General features: G+C 47.4%; 1 protein-coding gene across 4 annotated transcripts in view; it reads right to left on the reverse strand.

The window, feature by feature from the left end:
* FTO (FTO, alpha-ketoglutarate dependent dioxygenase) overlaps window positions 1–17,373 on the reverse strand; it is a 243,524-nt gene that overhangs the window by 160,426 nt on the left and 65,725 nt on the right. For all 4 annotated transcript variants that reach the window (XM_006103062.3, XM_014445509.2, XM_023744388.1 and 1 more), the window contains 2 exons: window positions 12,933–13,548; window positions 4,950–5,093 (listed from right to left, as the gene is read on the reverse strand). In XM_006103062.3, coding sequence (XP_006103124.1) covers window positions 4,950–5,093; window positions 12,933–13,548 — 760 coding nt within the window. The remainder of the gene's footprint in view (window positions 1–4,949; window positions 5,094–12,932; window positions 13,549–17,373) is intronic.

The raw sequence follows: 17,373 nt of genomic DNA on the forward strand, positions 1-17,373 counted from the left end.
TATATATATATATATATATATATATATATATATATATATATATATATATATTAAAGCCCACTTTTGAAAACGTCAGCATTTGGGGGCATAGTTTGGGAGAGAGTTTCTGGAGGAGAGATACACACTCAACCCTGCAGCGAGCGAGCAGCGAGAGCGACCGGAGCCACTGCCGAGAGGTGAGGACCCCGTGGGCTCCCACTGGACGCGCCGGGGAGACCATCCTGTTGCATCTCCACTTTTCAAGGGAAAACAAACATGAAGGGCGCTCATCTGGCTGCGGGAGCGCTTTCCCTGGAAATGGCAATTCCTCGAGCTCGCCGCCTGCCGCCCGGGTTATAACTTATTGCTGCTTCTGTCTCATTCCCCGGCCTCGGCAGAAAGCAGAACGTGGCACCTACGTTTCACGACCCGGGAGAGGCAATAAAGCACAATTACGTAGAATTTATGATTAAGCCGTAAATTATAGGCGCTTTTTACTTCGGTTGGCGGCCAGAGCTCGGGGGGAGGAAGGGGACGGGGTCAGAGGGAAGCAAGAAAGGGCTTTTTCGGGGAATGCAATGCCTGAGTGGGGCGGGGCTGAGGACCGGGTTTCATGGGGTGGGTTTACTGAGATGCCACCGTCTCAGAGGGGAGTCCCAGGGGCCTCTGTTCCTCCTGCTCGCGGGGCTGCGGACGCCCGTCAACGTGCTCCTGGTGACCCCAAAACAGAGCACGGTGCATTTTTAGGTCATAGCACAGCAGAGGGTCCCACAGCTCCAGGTCCTGATGCTCCAAGCCAGGGAGGTTTCAGAGCCGGGCCACCTCGTGTACAGGACACTCCTGACCGGACTCTATGAGTAACTCGGCCGCCACCAAGGTGGGGGGCGTGCAGGAGGAGGCCGATCCATGCTTCTCTCTCATCACTGATGTTTCTGTCTCTCTCTCCCTCTCCCTTCCTCTCTGAAATCAATAAAAATATATATATTTTAAAAAGATTTACCTTTCTCATGGTTCCTTTATGTGCTATGAAAACATACACATGGGATAGTGAGGTGCAAAGCTGGCAAAACTCGGGGCGCGGAGCAGGATGGGAACACAAGGTCCGACACCTGCTGGCCTCCTCGGTTCTCCAAGAACCTCCACCCGGGTCCCAGTCTCCCCGAGTCCCCGCATGCAAATCGCAGTTTGCAGAGCACGGCCCGGGACATCGCGTCCGGCCTCTCTATCACCCTGGCAGCGAGGACCCGGCACGGGTGTGACGGGGGAGACTGAGGCTCCGAGAGGTGCTCACAGTGACAACCCCACAGAGGGTGCAGGGAGTTGGGGACCCGCCCACCAACAGGACATCCCCCAGCCTTTGCACGATTTTACCCCAACCGGTGGGTGCGGCAAAGCAAAACCAAAGAAAGAAAGAGCATGCGTTTCAGTGGGTTTTGCATTTTGCTCTTTTTCTGCGGTGGAATTTTTACTGGGCAACTGAAGCTTCCAAGTAGCTGATCGTCACAGTAACAACAGGTATTTGAAACTGAGATACAGTTGGACTTAAGGAAACACGGGAGACAGGCTAGAACAGAGTCATGACTAGTGACAGGTAAAGAGTAGAATAATAAATTCAGGGGGGGAGGTCAGCCCTGACTGTTTACCTAGCACTCGCCTTTGTCCTAAAACATCCCAGCCCCACGCCCGGCTCCTGGTTAAGTAACTTAATTGGGCCGATGTCCCTTGAACTGTATAATCTGTGCCACACAAAAACAAACCCACGGAGTGCCTCCGAGCCGCTCTAAGCCCCTAAGTCCCGGGCTACATGCCGTCTATGGAAAACAGCTGTGCCGAGTAAATCACCCTGCCCTGGCCAGGCCCGGAGCCTATTTATCCCCCTCTCTAAGTGTGTTTTGAAGTCCTGGTTGGAAAATTAGTGAAAACTGTAAATCTGTTTGCAAATCTGGTCATGTCTAACTCTGAGATTAGGGCAGAGATTCCAATTTCAAAGTGAAACCGTGACAACTCCAGTTAAGCGTGTCCTCGGGCACCGCCGGCGGGGCCTTCACTCACCCGCGCGGGCGCTGGATTTATGGCAGGCACCCGACGCGCGCCCCATCAGACACCCCCCCGAGTTTTGACTTGAGACAGCAGGGCTCGGCCTGCACTTCCTCTGCAGACCAATATATTATTATAAATTGAGCTAAACTGTTCCCTTTTCATAAGGGCTATGGAGTTCAGATTTCAGATATCAGCGCGGGCTCAGGTCCCTGCGCGGGGCTCCTGGTAGGATATGGACTGTGCAAGTGCAGAGAAGAGGGAGCATGCGACCACGGTTGCGTGTTTGTTTGTTGGGGTGGTTTTGTTTAAGAGGAGTTGGAGGAAAATTCTGTGTACAAATTCAATATGATATCTTAACAAGAAAATATGTTCTAGATGCAAACCTGGGGTACCTCGTGCTGTGCTTGGCCTGGGTCAGGAGGGACCAGCTGCCCCCCCATATCTGAAGCCAGGAGTTGGGAAGTCAGGATTAGATATTATGTCTTGGCTATGAGCTTCTGTAAAATAACACTTCTTCTATCCATCGCCTACAACAGCTACAAGGACCCAATGTATATTTTTAAATGCATCTGCATTATAACACATAAGTCCAAAGGACAATGGGATTATTTAATATTTTCATTATTAACCTGCTTCTCAGGCAAGAATAAAAAACACATAACTTTTAAAAGAAATGGAAAAGAAAGAGGCAAATGGACCACTGGCATCACCTTCTTTTGTTCCCCTCTCAAACAATTTAGTCCTAGAACCTTTGGGGCATGGGCACCACACTGGGGGAGGGGGTGGAGGGCACCGAAGCCCAGGGCAGGGGTCAGCGCCCGAGTCGGGGGAGGAGGGATGGCCCGACCTGCAGTGACAGAGCTCGAGTGGGATAGAACGACAGCGTCCAGTCCATGCTTCTTACTAGCTGTACTAGTGACCACATCAACCTAACCTTAAGTTTTGTTTTTCTTTTGTTGTTTTCTTTTTTTGCAATATAGCTAAGATCTACTTCTTAGGCTTACTGAGAGGACTGAAAGAATGATTGATTTGCTATTAGTCCCCAGTAAATGTGGTTGTTATTCACACACTGCTATCGTTCCAGACCTATGTATGTAAAGAAAAAAGACTAAAAAGGCATAGACTGAAACAGGCAGGGGCCTGATTATTACGGTCTTCTTTCTTAGATCCGTGTTCAGCAAGTGCAGGGATCAACCCGGGAGAAGAATTTAAGAGGGAAGGGACACCACATGAAGTACCAGGGAATCCCACTGTGAGGAGGTCATTCCCTCCGGAGAGATCTCCCCATCCCACTGCTGACATCCGGGCGAGTCTCACGGAGGGGCCCTTACACAGTGCACTCCTCTCTAACAGTTACTCATCTCCCTTTACAAGACAGAACAGGACTCAGACTCAGGATGCCCGGCCAAAAAAAAAAAAAAAGGAGCAGACACAATACTGTTTTACTTTATAGATTCAAGAAATTTTCAAATTATGCCAAATGACATTGGCTTTCCATTAAAATAGTAATATAAAACTTCCCACTAAAATAAATTCATTCCAGTAAAGAAAAAAAAGAGGAGTTCATTTAGAGAGAAATATTATATAAGTGAGAGTAAGGGAGAGCACAGATATGGCAAGAACCTCAGAGCTGGTGTGCGAATGACTGAAATTTGGGAAATATGGCCTAGAGAGATATTGCAAATGTGAATTCCTAGATGCAAGGACCAAGGTTTACCCATCTTCAGTGTCTCCTCTGGAACCTTGGGCAGCATGCAGAACAGTGATGGCGAACCTATGACATGCGTGTCAAAGGTGACACGCAAACTCATTTTTTTGGTTGATTTTTCTTTGTTAAATGGCATTTAAATATATAAAATAAATATCAAAAATATAAATCTCTGTTTTACTATGGTTGCAAATATCAAAAAATTTCTATATGTGACACGGCACCAGAGTTAAGTTAGGGTTTTTCAAAATGCTGACACGCTGAGCCCAAAAGGTTCACCACCACTGATGTAGAATATAGTGGGCCCTCTGCAAATACTCCATTCACTGGGAAATAATTGGATCATAAATGCTAGGTTGGGGCCATGCTGCTTCCTGACCCTGTAACCAGCACGTGAGTAGATACCCCAGCAGGTAAGTGTGAGATAAACCCAGAATAAACAGCAGCTATGGCCAAGGAGAGAATAAACCCTAAGAAGCTTTAGGAGTCCATGGAAAACAAGTAGCACGCTCAGGAACAAAACACGACACATAGAGCAAAGAAGCAAAAACAAAGCTCCCCAAATTGCACGGCTTTGGTTTGCTTAACCACAGCTGAAATACTGCGTCCAGAAATACTAGAGGACAAGTGTGGAGACAGGCCCCGCTGTCAGGTCAGCTGGTTCTGAGAATAAACCAAATTCAAAACTGGAAAAAAAAAAAAACCATGCTCACTAAGAACTTATATAGACAGGGACAACTATATATAAGAACCTAATATGCAAATCGTCCCCTCAGGAGTTCGATCGCTCGCTAAGACGTGAGCTGACCACCAGGGGACAGCGTGGAACGAAGGAAGGCCCCGGCCAGCAGCCAGAAGGTCCTGATCGGCCCTGATCACTGGCCAGGCCTAGGGACCCTACCCGTGCATGAATTTCGTGCACCAGGCCTCTAGCCATTTTATAACTTCACAGTGGATTTATTTAGGTGATTTAGTGGCTCTGATAAAGACTCCTAAAAAGTGTTCAGAACATTTGTGGAACTCCAGTAACATGGAGAAGGAAAAGTGACTTTTGAAAATCAGCAGTATCTCAAAAACACACACCAAATAAACAAACTAGTTACATATATAAGTTTCATTTTCACTATAAAATATGTAAAAGGCAAAAGACATTCAAAATATGTACCCGATGATGTAAAACTTAGACAACAGAGCATCAATGTTGCTCAATCCTCCTAATTACCGAGCATAAAGTAGCAGTCTCCCTGGTGAAGGGGTATCGCCAAACCCGGTGTCTCTATGTCCCAGGAGATCTTGAAACCAACGTGCCAAGTGTCAGGGTCTCTGCCTTCGAGTGGAGAGTCCTCATCGCTTTCCTCTTCCGGGCCTGTCGAAAGACAAGGGGTGATCAGAGAGGAGGGGTTTCAAACACCTGAGGTTCTGGGCGCCATAACAGTTATCTCAGGAATAACTGAAGTCTGAATGAAAATATCTTCCTTTTATATCACATTTTTAAAGACACATTCTTTAGGTCGTTTTTAGAGTCATTTATTTTTTCATCAAAAAACTTTAACCACATATATCAAAGGGAGAAAGATTATTTTGTTAAATTCCCTGCAAATAAGTGAGAAAACTCTAGATCAAATGGCTAGTTTTTAGGGATATATAAATAACCAAAGCCACCCCAGAAGAGATAGAAAAGCTAAACAAGACACAGAAGATAGAGAGGAAGTTGTCCAAGAATCCTCTCTCAGGAAAACACAGGCCTAGAGAATTACAAAGGAGAATACTACCACACAATGAAGGCGTGAGTAATTTCAATACACTTTAAATTGTTAAAGAGCATAGAAAGGGAAAAGTTTCCAAATTCTTTCCATGCACATAGAATAGTATCAAAATCCAAAACACACACACACACACACACACACACACACACACACACAAACGCACACACACATCTAGTCTCATATCTGAAAATCAATGCAAAATTCCTAAGTATAACATAAGAAAACAGAATTCAAATCCAGCAGCACATGAGAAGAATAACAGTCCAGAACCAAGTAGTACTTACTGCAGGAATTCAAGGATAGTTCAATATGCACAAACTTATATCTAAAATTAATCATATTCATAAATGGGGGGAAAAATCATGTCACAAAAGTACTCAACAAACTATATTTTTCATAATGAAAACCTCAATTAAGTAGATATAGGTGGCTAGTTCCTTAACATGATAAATAGCAACTCAACCTCAAAGCCAGCATCGTATTTTAAAAGGGAAACATTAGAAACATTCCCAAAGTTAGGAATTAGAAGACACTGTCCTTTATCACCACAACGATTCATCATTATTCTGGAAGGAATGGCCAACATAACGGTGCCTCTGGAGTGGAATAGAGGCGCCCCAATTAGACACAAAAAGGGGTGAAATGTTTTAATAAGAAAAATATTCTTGTGCAAATGATATGATTATTTATCTGCAAATCAACCTGGAAAATATATCCCAAGCAACAGGCAAATTAAGAAAATGCTAGCTACAAAGAGTGTATATAAAAATATCCTAGTTTATACGTGCATTGTCTATATGAAGAAAAACTTTAAAATATTATTAAAGGACACAAAAGAATATTTAAACAAATGTGATGACATATTATTTTCTTGGGAAATAAGACTGAACATCATGGAAATGTCAGTTCTCCCCTAAATTCGTCTATAAATTTGACACAAATACAATAAAAAAAAATACCAACAGGACTGATTTTTAGGTGAATGGGGTTGGTAACTAAGTAAGCTGATTAAACAATTGACATGAAAACATACGTAAACATGCGTCACCAGCTCTCTAAGCATCAATAGGATAAACATCGACCGCCAAATAGAATAATGGGTAAAAGTCATGAAGATAAATCCCATAGAAGGAGATAAAATGAGTTTGTAAACATCAAAAAGACACCCAAACTTATTCACATAAGTTCAAATTAAAGCCACTGTAGGTGTTTTTCACCTATCAGATCAGAAAATATCGAACACTTTGATAAAGTATGGTGCTAGCAAAATGGCACACTCCTAACCTCTATAGAGGACAATTTGACAATCAAAATTATAAACACAGAACCCCTTTGAACTTAGAGGAGCCTCACAATTCCCCTTTTATGAATGTATGCTAACATTTCTACATGCAGAGACTGCAAATCGACTTCTGAGCAAGGACATATATTGTAGCGGTGTTCATAAGAGCAAAAAATCAGAAATAACCTCAATACCCATCCATAGGTTTCTGTCCCTCTCTGGTCAAATCAACCATAACTCAACTTTCAAAAAGGTGATTTTAAGCTCCAAAGACAGCGATTTTCAGGCGGTTTTCATACCACGGAGAAAGGTTATTCTCCTAAGTGGTCATCTTGATAGGCTGACAGGCTGGCTGGCCGCTGGCCCCTCTAACTCTCACCCTCACACTCTCCTCAATGTGGCACCAATAAAGTCCTGAGCGCCCAGCAGAGACGGTAATTGGCCATCAGCGCTCCCCGATGTCTCCCATAAATCCAGCACCTCCCAAATGTGCTCATTAAAATACTGTTCCGCTGAAACTTTGGTTCCCCCTGGGGCGGGGGCGGGAGGAGGGACCCTGTCGGTCTGATACATTATTTTTATTGTGTAAGTCTAGGGTTGCTCGCTTTCTCAATAAAACCCACTTGCAATTACCTATAGCAACTGCGAGCCAGGACTCTGCCCCGTGTTATTGTGGAAACGAGCAGAGGCGATAGGCTGCTACTTGCCTTGAAGCCTCCGTAACATGGAGAGGATTGTAAGGGTCTCAGGGTGTGTGCTGCATTCCCAGCTCCCTCCCACGAAGGTCCAAATAAAATTTAAAAAACAAAACAAAACATTTTTATAAGGCGCAGTTTAAATGTAAACACTCACCCCTCCCCCAACGAACCAATTTGATTTTTTTTATGCTACGTCGTGTTTAGAAAAAATTAGCTCCACTTTAATGAAAGGTATATGTCGTCAAATATGTTGACAGTTTTAAAAGCTAAATGCAGCCACTGTTACGCAGGAAACTAAGACGCCCGAGCAGGAAGGAAGAGATGACAGTTGTAATCAAAATATATCGCTGGGATTTTCGTACCACATTTCATAATAACACCATTAATATTGTGTGTCCATGGTTCCCCTGGTATGTAAGGACATATTCATCATCGCCACACATTAACAAAATAGGCCTGTTTCCTTGGCCGAGCGCTAAGGTTTCTAAGGCTCTGGCCCTGCCAATTATTTTCTCTGCTCCCTGAGCCCCACACCCAGACAGGCTGAGGAAGCAGGTCCCTTCCTATCCCCGTCACAGATCTCAGGGCAGGAGAGACCCGGAAGTCGCACGTGGTCAGCTGGTCTATGAAGCCTAATGATGCTTTCCATGCCCAGGGCTCACCTATAGTATCTGGGATGGGGAACCTGTGTTGTTTTATTAATTTATTTTTTTTATTTTAGTTGATACACAATCTTATATTGGTTATATTGGTTTCAGGTGCACGATACAGTGATCTAACAGTTGTATATCTTCAATTGTGATCAACCCACAAATTCTAGTAATCATCTGTCAGCATGGACCCTTCTCACAACATAATCGAGTACAGTCCCCTTCCCCTCTTCACCCACCCCCTCAGCCCCACCCTTCTCGTAACCATCCCTTTGCTCTCTGTTTCTATGAGTCTGTTCTTGTTTTGTTGGTTTGCATTGTTTTTAGATTCCAGGAATCCGTGTTGTAAAATGGAGGGAGACAGAAGGTGAAATGGGAAGGTGTGAGGTTGGGAGGACACAGGAGGAGGGGAAGACAGGTGGGTGGACAAGACCATCATCAATGCCACCCAGCCGGTGTGGCTCAGTGGTTCAGTGGTTCAGCATTGACCTATGAACCAGGGAGGTCACAGTTGGATTCCCAGTCAGGGTACATGCCCGGGTTGTGGGCTCGATCCCCTGTGGGGAAGTGCAGGAGGCAGCCAATCAATGATTCTCTCTGATGATTGATGTTTCTATCTCTCTCTCCTCTCCCTTCCTCTCTGAAATCAATAAACATATATTTAAAAATAAAAAAAATTCTGCACGAGAACATCGATGCTGAGCTGCAGAGGCATCACATGAACGCATGGATTCGCAAGAGAAGAGGCGGGAGAAGCGGGCAGAGGCCATGGCCTGGAGGGCCTGGAGGGCTCTGTGGATGCAGGAGGGATCTAGCCTTCCACTGCGGGCAGCGGAAGACGCTCACGCCTCCAGGTACATCAGGGCTGCTGTTCGGACCGATCCCGGGAAGGCAGAAGCCTCCGCGGACAGACCCTGTGTACTTTTTCTGCACAGGTTCCCAAAGTGAAAATGGAGAACTCGGGTAAGTGTGAAGGGAAAAGGGAACGAGACCCAGTCGGTCCCAGCTCAGAACCTACAACCGGAAGCTGCTCTCGGAGGCCTCGGAGGAGCGAAGCAGGACACACTTTTCACCTGTCACTTCTGCGGCAGGAGGCGCGGCCCCGCCTCCCCCTCTTTTCCTCTTTGGCCCTTCATGCGAGACCGAGAAATGAATGCCGAGAATCTGCAACGTCTGGGAACCTGGCCATTAAATTCAGAATTGTTTTCCCTAGAAAGACAGAGTCACAGGAGACGTGTCCTTCCAAGGAAACAGAAATGGTGAGTATCCAATCGTTATTTTGTGTCAGCGACCTTTTTCTGGGGGCGTTCCCGCCCAAGAACAAGGGGTAGGGCCGTATGAAACAATGGGTTTCTAACACCTTCCCTGCTAACGTACACACCCTGGTGACACGAGTGACTGCCAGCAGAGCTGGAATAGAAAAATCAAATACTCTATTTACACAGGGCTCCCCAAAGCCACTCCTGATTAAAAATTGTACCATTTCAATCTTCCCACCGGAGAGATCTATTAACTAGGGCTGCTTGGGAAGCCAGTGAATTTAGGGTATAATTACACGGATCCTAGACAAATTACTTCTCCATGACCCCTAGTCACAGAGCTAAACCAAAGAGGGGCGGCCGGCTCATTATGAACCTACAGGAAGGCTTCACTGGGAAAAGGTATTGAGAGCAAAGCCCAGAAAGACCCTCAGCGTCACCCGGATTTAACTTCAGCGGGAAGGAGCCGCTTCTTTTCTGAACTCCCCCTGCGTGCGTCTTACAGGAACCTTCCCCGTGGCACCTAACGCTCTCTCGGCACCGAGAAACCGTGTGACCGTGGACAGGCCACGTCCCTTCTCCCACCTCCATGCTCTCATCGGCGGGATGAGGGGCTTCGGCCAGGTGACTTCCAAAGACCCTCCCAGAGCAGATGCTCGGTCCTTTCGTCATTATGGTCCCCAGAGCACACCTCCCCTCACCCGTCCTCTCGAGGCCAGAGGGGCATCTGACCTACCTTTGGCGTCTCCGTACCGTCTAGAACAGAACTTCCCTTCTCGGACGCTCAGCGAACAAGGTCCAGAGCACGGAAAGCAGTGCAGTTGTCTGAAACGTCCGCTCTTGGCCCTTTTGAGCCCTCCCCAACCCCAGACACGATTTTAGCCCAAACGGCTCTCCTCGAGTGCACCTTAACGTGCCTCTGGCAGGAGTCGAAGGTGCCCAGAGAACTAAGCGCGTCACCTGTCACCTGGAAGAAGTCACTTGGAAGAAATGCACCATCACAAAGTTTCAAGGCATGTGAGTTGCCAACCACCTGACCCGACAGCGTGCATGTGGCCAGAGGCCTTGAGAAAGGTTCCGCTGCACAGAGCTGATGCATTCTGCTCACCCAGAGCCTGTGCAGACAGATGCTGTGGGGGGGAGAGAAGCGAGGTTATCAAGGCCTCCAAGGAAGAGCGAGGAGAACATTCCCCTAACCTGTCCAGAGGTGGGCTTTAAAATATATTTTTATTGATGTCAGAGAGGAGAGGAGAGGGGGAGAGAGAAACATCAATGATGAGAGAGAATCATTGATCGGCTGCCTCCCGCACACGCCCTACTGGGGATCGAGCCCACAACCCGGGCATGTGCCCTGACCAGGAATCGAACCTGGGACTTAGGCTGACGCTCTATCCACTGGAGCCCAACCAGCTAGGGCGAGGGGGACATTTAAAAAACCCGGATCCCAGAGATATCTACACTGCGGGGACAGGAAATGCTTATAAGGCATTCGGCCAAAGCTGTAAGGCTCTGAAGCCAAAGTGCCTACGTTGCGATCCGAGTTCTACTCATTCGTAGCTGTGTAGCCGTGCAAAAACCAACCATCCTTCTTGCCTCAGTTTCCTTGCCTGTAAAATGATGAGAGCAGTACTTTGCCCGTGGGGTTGTTGTAAAAATCGAATGAGCTAATACAGGTAAAATGCTTACACCAGCCGGCACATAGTAGGTGCTCCATAAAGGAGCGCTCCCAGTATTGCTGTTATTGTTAGAGAGACTTCGGGGACCCTCGGGGGGTTGCAGGTTCCAAATCTGCGGTTCCCTCCTCCCGGGGACAACCGCAGGACAAACCTGTATCTATTCATGTGTCTGAATAAATAGACCTGTATCTTGGACAAACCTTGATCTATTTATTTAGACACATAAATAGATAAAGGCACTTGATCAGTCTTCACTACTCCCGACCACAGGAGCTATTCATTAAACATTTAAATTCCTTTCTGAGAGATATTCTAGATTTCAGAAACCGCTCGGTCACCCACACTCTGGGAGGACAATGGGACTATTAAGCTGCGGGGCGGACCGGACCTGGAGCACAAAGACACCTTTGTGGCCGCCGGGCCACCACACACCACTGCCTCCCTTTCAGAGCTCGGCCTCCTTAGGAAAGACGCGAACAGCCTCCACGGTTGGCTCGCATCAGAGTTCTTGGATGCCATAGTTCCTAAGGCCCTGGCAGGGCCTTCTTACAGAGCAGCGGGTCCCAGTTCCTCCCAGGAAGACAGCATCAACTCCCCCGGGAGCAAGTGTCTTAGGGCCGCATCATTCATTATTCGGGACGCCAAGGCAGCCGGTGAAATTTCCAACCGCGGAACCGGTTCCTTGTTTCGGGCCGCAGGCACCAGGGAAAGTTAGAAATAGTTTGGCGATCCTGAGGGGTATTCTGCGACGGGGGAATGGTAAGAAATTTAAAGACAGCCATGGGAATTTCTTTTTCAAATCCCCTTTTCCAAAAGTCATTTTAGTATTAAAAAATAATAACCAACCACCACTACCAGATCCAATCAAATGGTTGTCAGAAACAGTGACCCTTAAAAGTTCCAGTTCATTCCCTCGGGCGACATCTAGAACTCTGGTTCTCCAAGCACCTTTCAATACACAAGTAGAAGACACAAACAAGCAAGCAAGCAAAACTGAGGTCTGGTAGCCCTTTGTCAAGTGATCAGGCGGATAAGAAGGTTGGCAGTGGTCACGCTGGGTAACAGAGTCAACTACCTTTTTAGTAGTCCTGTTCTGGAAGCCAATAGAGACCCTAAACACACAGAAACTGAACAACAGGAGGAAAATCGGGGTGGGCCACACACAAAATGTAGCCTCTGGTCTGTGTTCTGAGGGGACCAGATTTCAGGAAGCGCTAGAACGAGTTTGCCACATGCACCCTATTAGGTCTAAACCCGCAGAAGGGATGGGGTGGGGGTCGGAGGCCAGAGAGCTTCCTGAACAGTGAGGACTGCCTGCTTACAGAGCCCACCTCGCTGGCATCTGCAAGGAAGGGCAGGAGTCGGAACGGGATGAAGCCAAGAACAGGTCCCTATTTGACAAGACAGTGATGTCAACCGCAATAAAACATTTTGGCGAGACGGGACATGTGCACCTGGGGGAGCCTGCAAAGACTTGACAGCTTTTGCTTTTCCCAGCCCTTTCTATCAGCAAGTTAATTAGAGCAACTGTACAATCTACTCTGGGCTTTAGACAAAGGCACCTGGCTCTCCGGGGGCACGGGAGGGACGAAATGACAGCCGTGCTGCCACGCGACCACATCCTCTCTGTGCACAGGGTGACAGTGAGCCAGACAGCACAGCTGTATCCTGCAGGTACGTGGCTGTGGCCAACCTAAAGAGGACACACACACACACACACACACACACACACACACAACACACGCAACACCTGGGACCACACACATACAAACCCAAGCGCACAAACCCGTGAGCACACCCACGGGCAGGTCCAGAGCCTGCCCAGCTCCGGTCCTGCCCGCCTTGGGGCCGCGTGTCCCCTGCGCGGACCATACCTTCGCAGCTGTGACTGTACACGGCCACCGCCGACCTGTCCACCAGGTTCTCGTCGTGGTGCCAGCTCACCGCCATCTTCCCCATGCCGAAATAAGGCTCCTCCTTCAGGTAGGGCATTTTCTGGGGATCCATGAAGTTCAGCAAGGTCACGTTGTACGCAGACCTGCTCCGGATGTCCGCTTCGTCCGGCCCGTCGAAAATCCCCAGGCCGAAGTCGGGACCGATGCACACGGGCACCTCGTCGATGTTCGCTCTCTCTTTGGCGACCAGCTCCTCCCACGCCTGGACGGTCTCCAGCTGCAGGTAGCTGTTGAGGCTGAGGAGGGTCTGACAGGCAGCGGCGACCTCCGCCTGGTGGTAGGTGATGTTGGAGCCCCGCACGGGCCAGGGCACCGCGAAGAGCCGGGTGTTCAGGTACTTGTAGGTGCAGCCCGGGTTGCCGACGAGGAGGCGCGCGACCGGCGTGAGCACGTCTTTGCCTTGGACCCTCACCAGGTCCCGGGCCAGGCAGCCGTGCTGGTGCAGCGTGGCGAAGGCCGCCTGCGCCTCTCTGTGCAGCTCCTCGGGCACGCTGCCGGCTTCGCGCAGGACCAGCTTGGGGTATTTCAGCTGCCACTGCAAACCAGAGCGAGAATGAGTGTCGATTTTAGCCTTTGCAGAAGGATAAAGAAAGCATAAAGAAAATTAAGGTAATTCCCAGGAACTCTGTTTAGAATACACTGCTTCAGAGAGAGAGAACGGACAGAAGACATACATACACACCACTCTTGCTGGTATTGTTTCTTTGTAAGCATTAGGGGAAATCTAAAAAGAAATAATTGTCGCCCGGCCAGCGTGGCGCAGTGCTTGAGCGTGGACTCATGAACCAGGAGGTCACGGTTCGATTCCTAGTCAGGGCACAGGCCCGGGTTGCGGGCTCCATCCCCAGTAGGGGGCGTGCAGGAGGCAGCCAATCCATGACTCTCTCTCATCATTGATGTTTTTATGTCTTTCTCCTTCTCCCTTCACCTCTGAAATCAATAAAAATATATTTTTTTTAAAAAGAAGATATACATTCATAGGACTGTACAGTAAATTTGATAATAAGCAGATGACTAGGCTTCAGGGTATTTTTGAACGGGGGGGAGGGAAGGGCACTTCACGGTGAAAACGTAAAACAAATCAGCAGCTAAGAAGACTATGTGCTGGTCTTCAGGGCTGTTTACCAAATAGTTCTGGACTCGTCCCCTGTCCCCCATGTAGAATGACGCCCCCTGGTCCCTCGTGTTGGGTGAAGCCTAGGACCACTTGTGCTCAATGAGGAGTGATGGCTGTCACTTCTAGCCTAGAGCGTTTCATCGCCAGTGCCAGACCCTCCGGAACCGTCTTCCCTTTGGCACAGGCACCAGCCGGCGGCTGCCTGGACTCCTCGGGGACTGCTTTCACGGGTAGGGACTTGCCGCCGGCACACACATGATGTGTGACATGAACAAGCAACCTCGCTGGGGGAAGCCGCTGAGATTGAGGGGCTGTCTGTTACTGCGGCGTTACCTGGCCGACCCTGGCTGGTGCGGCCAACAGAAGGCAGGAAGGAAGTCTCAGGAAGTAGTAGAAGCAGCAGAAATCAGAGGCAGGTCTGAGTGGGGGGAAGTGGGGCAGCAGGAAAGCACAGTAGGCGCGCCTTGCTTCTCGGCGTGCTCCTCTGAGGTGTGTGATCATGAATTTAAAGCGACACAGAGCAGAGGTGGACGGCACGCCCCTGGGGACGGCCAAAGAGGCTGTCGGGCACCCGTTAGGAATTCCCAGTTTCTAGCCCTCGTTTATCCCGACTGGAAAACGAAAACAGAAATATCTCCCTTTCCGTTTGCACAGCTCATGGAGGCAGCAGTGTCAACCAGTGAGCAAGACACAGAACGTCCTGGCGCCCCGGCAGTCACTAATTTTACTGCTAAACTGGTTCTCCTCGGAGCAAGTCCCCCAGGTGAAGCACCCGTCTACCTGGCAAGATAACTGAGGAGGACACGGTAACAATTCCAGTATTACTGCAATGGGCCTTCACGCAAAGCATCAAGAAAATTAAGGTAATTCCCAGGAACTCTGTTTAGAACACACTGCTTCAGAGAGAGGGAACGGACAGAAGACATACACACACACCACTCTTGCTGGTATTGTTCGATCTATACTGTGGCTGGACACCAGAGAAAATATATTTAACACAGGGGAACTGTAACTCTGAGGACCTGGGAAATTCACATAACCATGAGGATCACATGTAAATACCTCGACGTTAAAAACAGCATTCTACTTGGAAGAGTGCATCATGGGGAAATAGAGAAATGTATCCAGAGTATAAGGATATTCATCCTATGTTTTATGATTAAAAACTGAACACGGAAATGCCCAGCAGCAGATTAGAAGGGAATTAGTACATCATTCATGTCGTGAAGTAATAAAGTGACACACTTTAGAAGAATTTTTGTATCATTTTATGTAAAAGAAAAAAACCACAAAACGACTATTTTACAAGAAATTGGTAACAAGATAATTAGGCAATCGGATCCTAGTTTCATTTCAAAAATGAAGATATGTAAACACTCACAGAAAAAAAAAAAAAGACTTGGAGAAAAATATGGCCAAAAGTTTAGAATGCTTATCTCTGGGGTAGTGAACTTGGGCATAATTTCAACTGTCTTCTTTAGATAGCTGTATGTTTTTCAAATTTGCAAAGATAAATGTAGGCAATTTTGATTACAATAAATACAGATAATAACAATTGGCTAATATCATCACTATCTCAAAAAGTAATATGCAAGAGAAAAAAAACATCGAACCTGAATGCCCTCTCTTAATATTTATAGAATAATTAGATTAGTGCCAGATACATCAAAGTGCTGGATAGAGTTTGTTAATTTCTTCTTTAAATAGAACAGCGTGTAACTCTGGAAAGGAACTGAACATCCAGTAATTTAATATTAATTAATTCTATTCAACAAAACAGTTCACGTTCCGTTTTGGACAGTTACACGTAGAGCATCAGATACCGCACGGTAATTGGAACAGCCGTTGGCAGATTCCCAAATACCCGGGAAAAATCTTTTTCATTTAATCCCATTAAAGTTTTTCCAGGGCGTATGCAGTCATGCAATTATATTAATAGTTGTCGGGCCACATAATATATTTCTTGAGATCCGCAAAATGACAAACAGGATGATCGTATCGTTTAATAAGCATTTGGAAAGGTACTTCAGATATAAAATGCCAACGTGCCAGGCCTTCATCGATGGCTGGAAGATGTGGAACTCTAGGTTCTCTGGAGCATAGGTTTGTATTCTCCCTACTTTACAGCATCCCATGAAAATTCTACTCCTTCCTCTCAGATCAAGGGATGCTGCTGAGAGAATGTTATCTAAGTGAGTAAGAAACCAGTCCCTGGGAGGCGCTCCTAAACGAAGCCCAGTGGAACTTGGCCTAGGGAGAGTGAAATAAAATTTAAAACCTTCAAGGGTCTTGGGAAATGCCCTTCATTCAAAAGTCCTAGGATACATCGATTTCATGGGAGTAGGTTTCTAAACTGGCCGTTCGTAGGTTCTCCTGGTAACACTTTACATCTTGCACTCTATAGAAATTCACACTATGCCGGTCATGTTTTCCGTATCGTTTTCCCTGCAAAATGCTTCTGACTTGGCAGCCATCCCCTGACAAAGGGGCTCTACCCTTCCGTGGCCCTGGAGTCTGGTGGTGACATGTGGTTTGCTACAAAGTGATACAAAGATGTACGTTCGTTCGTTCATCCATTTGATAGTTCTTACAAAATTATGTAAAACTTAGCGAATACCCACTATGCAGCAGACACTGTCTAAGGTGTCATGAATACAATGATAACACAGACTAGGCCCTGTGTGATAGCATCTCTCCGTTTAACAGGACAGACAGAAAGTTAGAGAAAGGCTTATCACAGTGGACGTAGGAATGTACTGCTCTGGGAGCAGGAGATAAATGGTTAGGAAGCAGATCTGGAAAACCTTCATTTATTGAATCCATATTTATCGAGCACATACCGTGTGCCAAGCACTAGGTACTGGGGAGACGGAGAGACCAAACCTTCTATACTCTCTCCAGGAGCTGTTTATATATACAAGATAGAAACAAATACTACATATAGCTTGCAACTCATACAGTATTTTACTTATTTATCTAGTGCGTGCTTGTTTATTTCGTAAAGTATATAGCATTTGAGATTGTACTGCGAGCTGTGGGGAAACATAAGGCCCAGTAAGTCGGGCAGGGGAGCGGGGCAGGGGGGGAGCGGGGGGGCAGGGGAGCGGGGTGAAGGGCGCTGCTTCACACAGGGCGGTCAGAAGGCCTCCCTGATCAGGCGACAGCTGAACAGAAGAAGCAGGGAAATGAGGCAGACAAGCCCTGCAGATGACCTAGGGCGGAGGAGAGTGCCAGGCTGGAGGG

Source organism: Myotis lucifugus, unplaced genomic scaffold, assembly GCF_000147115.1.
Source record: "Myotis lucifugus unplaced genomic scaffold, Myoluc2.0 scaffold_460, whole genome shotgun sequence".
In the NCBI taxonomy this organism is placed as follows: domain Eukaryota; kingdom Metazoa; phylum Chordata; class Mammalia; order Chiroptera; family Vespertilionidae; genus Myotis; species Myotis lucifugus.